General features: G+C 43.9%; 1 protein-coding gene across 1 annotated transcript; it reads right to left on the minus strand.

The window, feature by feature from the left end:
* Positions 1 to 2,832: 2,832 nt before the first annotated feature.
* Positions 2,833 to 5,475, minus strand: LOC119271784. The gene is made up of 2 exons (XM_037553469.1): positions 4,175 to 5,475; positions 2,833 to 3,223 (listed from the first exon to the last, which is right to left on the minus strand). Exon 1 carries the CDS (start codon positions 5,194 to 5,196, stop codon positions 4,207 to 4,209), a length of 990 nt encoding a protein of 329 aa, XP_037409366.1. The 5' UTR covers positions 5,197 to 5,475; the 3' UTR covers positions 2,833 to 3,223; positions 4,175 to 4,206.
* Positions 5,476 to 9,864: the final 4,389 nt, after the last annotated feature.

Genomic DNA, 9,864 nt, shown 5'->3' on the forward strand with positions numbered 1-9,864 from the left:
GTAGGGTGTCACAACGCATACCACAAACAAACTACATACACCAGGATGTCCTAGAGAGCGGTGATGTGGCGGACGGCCTGTGCCGTTTGATATCGATGCCGTCACGGCACACCACGCCTTCATGTCGTGCAATCATAGTTAATTAAGCAAAAAACATATTTGATTGATTCCCTTCTGAATCACACAGGTCCGTGTTGGGCATGAACCTCTTGAACGTCCACCCTGTGTCCGCGAATACGAAATTTCTTCACGGCAAATTCAAGAAATGTCCGTGAATTCAAAATATGTGCAAGTATTCTTAAAAAATGTTCAACTATTCAAAAAAAATGTTCGTGAATACAAAATATATTCAAGCATTCAAAAATAATGTTCGCGGATTCAAAATATGTTAAAGGATTCTTGAAAAATTCAAGTATTCAAAACAAATATTCATGAATTTGACTAGTGTTCACAAATTCAGAAATGTTCGCGAATTAAAAACTTGTTTGTAGCAAATTCAAAAAAATGTTCATAGATTCGGAAGATAGCGCAAAGCCTAGCCTCCCTGGCTTCCCTTTCCTTCTTCGCCGCCGCCAAAGGTTGGCACCAGGCAAGCCCAGGACACAACCAATGAAGGTGGCGACAGGGAGCTTGCTGTCGCGCTCGGTGGTGGGCGCCTGGATCGGATCCGCTTGATCAGCCCGGCCGTTAGGAGGAGCTCCGCGCCTCCACTTGGGTCAACGTGTGTGTGGCGATCCGGGGTGAGCTCCTGGATCGGATCTGGCCGTTCCGTCCGATCCTTCCGGCTGTTCGAGACACTGCAGGTGCCCCGCGATCGGTTTCGCACGGAGGTGCCTGATATGGATCAGGACGCCTACTAGCCTTCATCCCCTGCTCGGTTTGCCTCTCCTTGCAGATCTGGGTCACAAGACTTGCCGATCCTCGATGTGGTTTGAGCAGGAGGTGGGTATTCAAATTGGGAGAAATCCCTACCCGGCCTTTCGGCCACAGCGGCGGCGACGCCCAAGGGCGCCATTTTCTTCTCCATGGAGATGCGCCTCAGATCTGCATCTACTTCCAGTATGCCATCTGTCTGCCGGACGAAAGCCCTAACCGCGGTGGGCGGCGACGACGCCTTCAACATCGTTCCCTTCTTGAAGGCACCATCTTGGGAGCTATGTGGATGGTGGGCACCGTTGGGTTAGTGTTGGCGGCGATCTGAATCAGGGGGTGGTGTGGCGTTGTATCTATCACGCCGACGACGGCGGGCTTGGCGGCATATGGTGCAGCAGTCTCGGCGGCGGATGCGTCTTGATGGACGAGCGCAGGGCGGTGGTGTTGTCTGGAGCCGTGGTGGCATCGACGGCAGTACGGTCAACCAAGGTGAATGCGTCGATCGCTCCTAAAGATGGGACGGTGGAAGATGGCGACGGCGGATCCAGAGCGTGCGCATGTAGTGCGCACTGCGGGTCGGCCAGACCAGGTGGTGCTCTCGGCCCGATGCGCGGTAGATGCGTGAGGCTACCGGATTAGATAGTGTGTGTTCATGTGGTTCAGACACATTATCAAGAGTGTAGGTGTTGCTCGACGGATGGGTGGCTTTGGGTTGATCCTTGTATTCATGTTGCCAGTCTTAGTTGAATAATAATAAAAATGGTTGCATGCATTGATCGATGCAGAGGCCGAGGGTTATCTTCGTTTTCGAAAAACATACAAATTTGGAAAATGTACGCGAATTCAAAATATGTTCATGGTGAAATCAAATAATGTTCGCCATGTCAAAAAATGTCCGCGAATACAAAATAAGCCCATGTCTAATTTAAAAATATTTATGAATTCAAAATATGTTCAAGTATTCTAGAAACAATTCAAAACAAATGTTCGCAAATTTGAATATTGTTCACAAGTTCAAAAATGTTTGAGAACTCAAAAAATGTTCGCAGAAAGTTCAAAAAATATTAACGAATTCGATAAAGGTTCGCGGTAAATTCAGAAGTTGTTCACTAATTCAATAAGTGTTCATGAATTCAATAAATGTTCGCAGTGAATTCAAAATATATTCACAAATTCAGAAAATGTTCACATATTTAAAAACTGTCAGCAAATTAAAAATAGTTCACATATCAGTTATCAGTTGCGCTAATAGGACGGCACATGACGAGGACAAAACCATGCACTTGAACTAGGCCGCGGGCACAAGACGGAGCTGGCCGCATGTGCCAGCATTACACAGACGACGTTACGGATGCTGTATGGTCAACTCAGTGCAATATTAAATCTATCTCGGGTCCATTAATGTATGTTGTGTTGGATCTACAAGAAAAGAACGGCACATGATACCGTGTGTAGGCGCGGACGAGCACTCTTGTGTATTTTCGGGATCACTTCCGGCTTTCCAAATAGCACACACGGCTACCTAGAGAAAAAAGCAACGTTCTATTCTTCCATGGAGGCATTTCATCACAAGAAAGGTATACTGGACAGGTTAAGCACATCTCACAATACTTTGTATATTACTTACTCACTCCGTCCCATAATATAAAAGCGTTTCGAAAAAGTCCTTGCAGGCTTGAGCTCATTTTATAGAGCTCGTGCTACCGGGATGCACCCATTTGATAGAGCACATTTATCCACATTTTAAGTTCGGTCGCAGCCCACAGGTGTCCCAGCTTCCTTTCAAATCAGGGCATCAACCACACGCAAATTAGGAGTGTGATGATAAAGCAGGCAGAGGCAAAGCTGAGAACCTACAACTGTAAACACGACACTATCATTACAGCAGGTCACGTCTGTTTCTGAATGTTGCACCTGTATTTAGGTTTTCCAATCCAGTTAAGAATAAAATGAGGACACTAATAATAATAAAGACTGCATATATAAAGAGAAAAATACAAAAGCTCTACTACACAGCAGTAAGAATTCAGTTGTCACTCACGTTCAAGCAACAAGACAACACAACTGAAATTAAATAAAACCATCTCAGTTCAGATAGGAAGTTTGAATAAAACTAACAGGAAATGGGTAACATAACTCGAAAAGCACTAAATTCAGATAAAGCAGCAGCTGTTGTCGGAGCAAGACTGTTCTGCCATGCCTACATTCCATGTGAAAACAGAGATTGCAAGACAAAAGATGGTTATCCAATCGGCTTCCGTGATTCCAATTCAAACTGACATCTGGATGACACTCTTATGCCCCAATTAACCCAACTTCGGCTAATCGAAGCTAGAAGTAACAACTTGACCTGAAATGCAAAGATTATTTTTTAGAAACTATAAACCAAAGCCAGTAAGCCACCCACCACAAAATATAACAAATCACTGAATCGTCTGGAACTGGCATGGGTACATAAATGCATTTTTCCCACTATTACACATGGAAATGGAGAAATATTATATGATCATGATTCATGCATTCGAACTAACCAAATAAACAGGGCATTCTGCAAAACCATTCAGGCGAGGAGGAAAGCTCATGACAGTTAAGTTTGCCAACCAAACTGAATAACTGAAGAAGATATATAAAGTTAAATTTACAAGTCTTTGGTGCAAACTATGACCCAGTATAGGGTTAATAACAAACTACAAATCCTGAAAACCAACTGAAGCAACATTTAAGAATTCAGGTGTTAACTATATAAAGTGATGGTGCCAGGTGAACTAACAAGAAAAAACAGTTACTTGCCCTCTCTACATAATTAATCATTTTTCACCTGCAATATGTATACTCGTATCGTTGATTCTGGCAATATGTAGTGTCTGAGAAAACTGAACAATTACAAGTCAACAACCAAGTAGTTCTTTCTGAACTTTAAAAACACTATAGGGTTATCCCAATAAACAAAATGGAGTTACACGTTGATCCAGTCTTTTATGTAATCAAGTCACTCGCAAAAAAAGTCACAAATATGAAACTAGTTTTACACTTGATGTTGAGTTCTAGGGAAATTGGTTGGTGCCCAGGGGAGCCCCTTCTCAATAGGGTTAAGTAATGACACACTGTGACAATACCAACAAAATTTGTAAGCACCGAATTTTATATTATGTAAATTTTGAACTAGTTTATCATGCACTAGCTTCATAGGCATCAAATCCTGATCTGGGTGAGCAACCTACACCTGTCCTTAAATAGCTAAATCGATGGAAGTACAACCAAAAGGAAACAAATATCATTAACAGATCAAAGAGGAGATTACCTACTCCATTGTATCAAGCGCCTTGAAATTTCTTACTCATCATCTGGAGCAGGCAGAGGTGCCGACCGCATGAAGAACGGAAACGCAGGACCTCTGTGAGGCTCGGTCGACTTGTTGCAGAAGAATTCCAGCTTTGTGGTGTTCAGATTTAGCACGAACAGATATGAATGGGGCTTCCCTATGGACCAAAACTCCATGTACACATAGCCAGCCTTCATTGCCAGGATGCGCACGCGCTTCATCCACTCCTCAAGACGAAGCTTCTTCAGGTATCCAAACTCATTCAGCAACGAAACCTCCTTCTTGAGCATCCACTCAGCATTGCTGTCACGGACCCAGAGCTGCACGCACTGCTCTTTGCTGGACACAATGCAGAGCCCGCCGTGCTCCGCCATGTCCGCGACGCAGTACGATTCGCCAGGAGGGAATGGCGGCTTGATAACCGACCACACCATTGCTTCCATCTCCAGCACCAAGATCTTCTCGTCGTCCTTGCAATACCGGGACTTCTTGGTGTCTGACCGCCAGTACACGTAGCGGCCCGCGGGCGTGCCGTCGGTGCTGCATGGGATGAAGTTATACATCGCAGGCGTACCCGGCGACTCAAGCATGTCCCATTCGCGGGTGCGGGAGGAGAAGACGGCGGAGCGTGAGCCGGCCCAGCGCTCCATGACGATGACCCGGAACGAGGCGTCCGCATCGTCCGCCAAGATGGCGTAGCGCACGATGTGGGACGAATAGCGCCAGGCGTGGGGAGGGCGGAAGAAGACGGCTGTCCGCGCGAGGGGGTCATACGCGGCGAGATCCAAAGCATAGCGGCCGCGGGAAAGGAGGAGGAGGCCGCCGTCGCAGCCGCGGAGGCGCCACTCGTCGTAGTAGTCCCCTTCGCCGTCGTCGTCCGAATCTATGGTGGGGAGGTCTTCGAAGAAGAAGTCGCCGTCAACGGCGGCGGAGGCCACGTCGGGATTACGGGATTCGGCGGGGACGAAGCGGAGTTTAGGGCAGTGGTGGGGAACGGGCATGTCGCTGCGGTCGGTGAGGATGAAGCCAACGAGTGGGGGCCTGCGAAGGGACTGGAAGCGGCGGTAGATGGCTGGGACGCGGGCTACTCGGCCCAGCTCTTGCAGGCGAGGGCGGCGCTGGCAAGCGACGCCATGTCGGGGAGGCGGAGGAAGATCTCGCCCAGGAGATCATCGCCGAGAGCGGCCACCGGCGGCGCCGGCGAGGTCATCGTCTTCTTGGCGCTCTCGCTCCCGTTTCTCTCCCATGGTTCCATACAGGAGTACTACTTCTCAAGAGGATTCGCTTTTGAAGGATCAGATCGGATTTCTCTCAGGTCTCACTCTTAATAGGCGCATTTCAGTTGTGATTTTTGGCGCCCGAAATTTCACATTCGCGCGCCAAGCTGCTTTTCCCAACATTTTCTCTTTACGAGAATACACTCCGCTTTATTTATTTATTTATTGAAAAGAATACACTCCGCTTTATTGATTACTTTTCGGCACAGAAATGCGACAAGATCTTTTTTTTCTTCATGGAAGGAGATCGTTTGGAAGATAGACCCACTGGCCCAGGCCTGTCTGATTCACATGTTAGACTGATATCTATTGCTAGTTGAAAAATATGATATTTAAAAGGAAAAACAAGGTCGGCTCAATCTTTATTCTTACTAGCAAAAAGGCTCGTGCGTTGCAACGGGAGAAAAGAAGATCTAACACCCTAATAACCATAGCAGACTTGTACATACAAAATATGATTCAATTAAAAATAGGGTTCGTTGCGACGCATAGTTCAGGACATGGATAGTCAGCTGATTCGGGTGAACAACGCTAAATATGATTATTTGTGTATACTGTATATGGGCCATGTCTTCCTCGACTCTGAGAGAGTGCCAACGCGGCTTGTCTGACATTCTTAAATTCCTCAAAGCTGTGTTGAGTAATAAGCAGAACTTTGGATGGTGCTAGAGGTATTGCGTGGAAGGTTGCGAGTTCAAATCCTATCGCAAGCATGTATTTTTTACCTCCCTACGTTGCACTGAAGATGAGCCAACGTATAGCCAGAAGGCCCAAGTATTTTTTCCTCCCTGCATTGCAAGCTGGGCCTTTTTTCCTCCCTATGTTGCAAGCTGGGCCAACATACAGAGGACCAAGTTTTAATCATACCGGTAGGATCGTAATGTTTTTGACCTACAGGAATAGTACCACCTCGAATAAGTTTTAAAATTCAAAGTGAAAGCGTAAAATAACGGGAAGAAGCGCATTGTGACGGTAAACCCGGAGTCAATCCGTGCTTTATTATTAGGGAGAGAAAGGCGGTAGTTGGTAGTTTCTCCTTGCTGATTTTATTTTCGTCGGTTTTTTCCCTCATCTCCCACCACCCCGCGGAAGCGGATCCTTTAACATGAAGAAAAGAAGTCACCTAAGCTACAATTTTCTAACTTTCCTACTTCATATCCACATGATTAAGGATAAAATAACTTAAATTAATTTGTAAATTACAAATCTATTGTATACATTTACAAAAATTACATGCAAACAAAATTATGATGCAAAAAAATTTATTTTAAATTTATTTACATGAACAGTAACCACACACATAACCTTCTGCATTAGATAAATACAGTATTCGCTACAGTGTCCTTGACTTTTCTTCTTTGTTTTGCACTACATTGTACTGTAGCTTAGGTGACTTCCTTCTTTAATGTTAGACGATCCACTTCCCTCCCCCACCCACTGGATTTGTTTTCCTTCCATTGAAACCAAATCTCATTAAATGGCGAGATTTTGTTCGTGCTAGCTCTGGTACGTGATGATTCTATTCAATCATGTAAATTGTAATTAAGAATTCATAAATTGCACCAAATATGTGAGACCATCTTTCTAAAAGACATGCTCCCTTCATTTCTTTATGTAAGGTGTATTATTTTTGGCACGGTGATCAAGGCATATAATTATAGACAAACTAGGACAAAATTACCCTTTGATAATTAGTTGATTATTGGCAAGCCGTTTAGCCTAGGAAAGGAAAAGATATACGCAATCAGGAAAGAGATACTTTCCCTTTTTTTCTCTATAATAAGATATACAAGCAATTAGGGCAGAGATACTTTCCTTTTTGCCAAAAGCGGAATTACGAGAAATTAGGAAAAATGCACCTTACATTGTAAAATTTTATCAAAAAGCAAATACACTTTATAAAAAGGAACGGAGGAAGTATATAAGATTTTTCTTGATGATGTTCCAAAATAAAATTAGATATTCTTCAATAACAAATTGCTAATCTCATGCACCATATCATTTATTATTACCATTATTATTCTATTATTAGTTGACAATCACAAGTTTACTAATACAACAAAAATAACATATCTTTTTTATGGGCGTACGCATTCACGCGCCCCTGTGTAGGGACGTCGTGCGCGACACCATGGAGGATGTCGTGGCCAGGCCTGATGCCGGCATGATGCTCAAGAATGCCAGAGCAAGGAGAACGGCGTCGAGAACGACCGTGACGGAAGGTGGGTCGTCTGACCGCCACGTACATGTGTTCATGAATGGGGTCGTATTTTTTTCAGTCATACAGAGAGCAAGCAAGGATACATTCTCAAATTAAGTATGTCCATTTAAATGTCAAGAAATTCTTAAGAAATATATCTGATACATCTCCAACGTATCTATAATTTTTGATTGCTCCATACTATATTATCTACTATTTTGGGCAATATTGGGCTTTATTATCCACTTTTATATTATTTTTGGGACTAACCTATTAACCGGAGGCCCAACCAAGATTTGTTGTTTTATGCCTATTTCAGTGTTTTGAAGAAAAGGAATATCAGACGGAGTCGAAACGGAACGAAATCAACTGGAGAAGTTATTTTTGGAAGGAAACACACCTGATGGACTTGGACCCCACGTCAGAAGATACGGGAGCTGCCCACGAGGGTGGGGGCGCGCCCACCCCTCTAGGGCGCGCCCCCTGCCTCGTGGGGGCCCCGTGGCTCCCCTGACGTACTTCTTCTGCCTATATAACTCCATATACCCTAAAACTTCCAGAGAACACAATAGATCGGGAGTTCCGCCGCCAGAAGCCTCCGTAGCCACCGAAAACCAATCTAGACCCGTTCCGGCACCCTGCCGGAGGGGGCAATCCTTCTCCGGTGGCCATCTTCATCATCCCGGTGCTCTCCATGACGAGGAGGGAGTAGTTCTCCCTCGGGGCTGAGGGTATGTACCGGTAGCTATGTGTTTGATCTCTCTCTCTCGTGTTCTTGATTTGGCACGATCTAGATGTATCGCGAGCTTTGCTATTATAGTTGGATCTTATGTTTCTCCTCCCCCTCTTCTCTCTTGTAATGAATTGAGTTTTCCCCTTGAAGTAATCTTATCGGATTGAGTCTTTAAAGATTTGAGAACACTTGATGTATGTCTTGCCATGGATATCTGTGGTGACAATGGGATACCACGTGCTACTTGATGTATGTTTTGGTGACCAACTTGCGGGTTCCGCCCATGAACCTATGCATAGGGGTTGGCACACATTTTCGTCGTGATTCTCCGATAGAAACTTTGGGGCACTCTTTGAGGTTCTATGTGTTGGTTGAATAGATGAATCTGAGATTGTGTGATGCATATCGTATAATCATACCCACGGATACTTGAGGTGACAATGGAGTATCTAGGTGACATTAGGGTTTTGGTTGATTTGTGTCTTAAGGTGTTATTCTAGTACGAACTCTAGGGCTGTTCGTGACACTTATAGGAATAGCCCAACGAATTGATTGGAAAGAATAACTTTGAGGTGGTTTCGTACCCTACCATAATCTCTTCGTTCGTTCTTTGCCATTAGTGACTTTGGAGTGACTCTTTGTTGCATGTTGAGGGATAGTTATGTGATCCAATTATGTTAGTATTGTTGAGAGGACTTACACTAGCGAAAGTATGAACCCTAGGCCTTGTTTCCTAGCATTGCAATATCGTTTACGCCCACTTTTATCACTTGTTACCTTGCTTTTTTTATAATTTCAGATTACAAATAACTTTATCTACCATCCATATACCACTTGTATCACCATCTCTTCGCCGAACTAGTGCACCTATACAATTTACCATTGTATTGGGTGTGTTGGGGACACAAGAGACTCTTTGTTATTTGGTTGCAGGGTTGCTTGAGAGAGACCATCTTCATCCTACGCCTCCTATGGATTGATAAACCTTGGGCCATCCACTTGAGGGAAATTTGCTACTGTCCTACAAATCTCTGCACTTGGAGGCCCAACAACGTCTATAAGAAGAAGGTTGTGTAGTAGACATCAATGTCCTACAATAGTCGTTAGGCCTTACAAAAATGAATCCGCTGCAAAAGCGTCTCTAGCAACAATATAAGAGGCGCGTTAAATGTGTAATATCTCTATCATCAAAGGTAATATTTACATAGTCGTCGTTCGTAACAGCCATTCATGCGAAAATATTTTAGAAATGGAGCGTTGAATCAATTTGGAAATCAAATCATTAATGTAATTAATTAGCTATAGAATATACAATTAATTAGGTCCATTTAAATAGGAAATATTTTCGTGATGAATCAATTTGGAAACAAGTCATTAATACAATAAATTAATTAGGTAGACAATTAGTTATGCCTACAGATAATTTGAAGTGGGATTTCCCCCCAATTAGACAAATAAT

The sequence above is a fragment of the Triticum dicoccoides genome, chromosome 3A (genome assembly GCF_002162155.2).
Source record: "Triticum dicoccoides isolate Atlit2015 ecotype Zavitan chromosome 3A, WEW_v2.0, whole genome shotgun sequence".
In the NCBI taxonomy this organism is placed as follows: Eukaryota; Viridiplantae; Streptophyta; class Magnoliopsida; order Poales; family Poaceae; genus Triticum; species Triticum dicoccoides.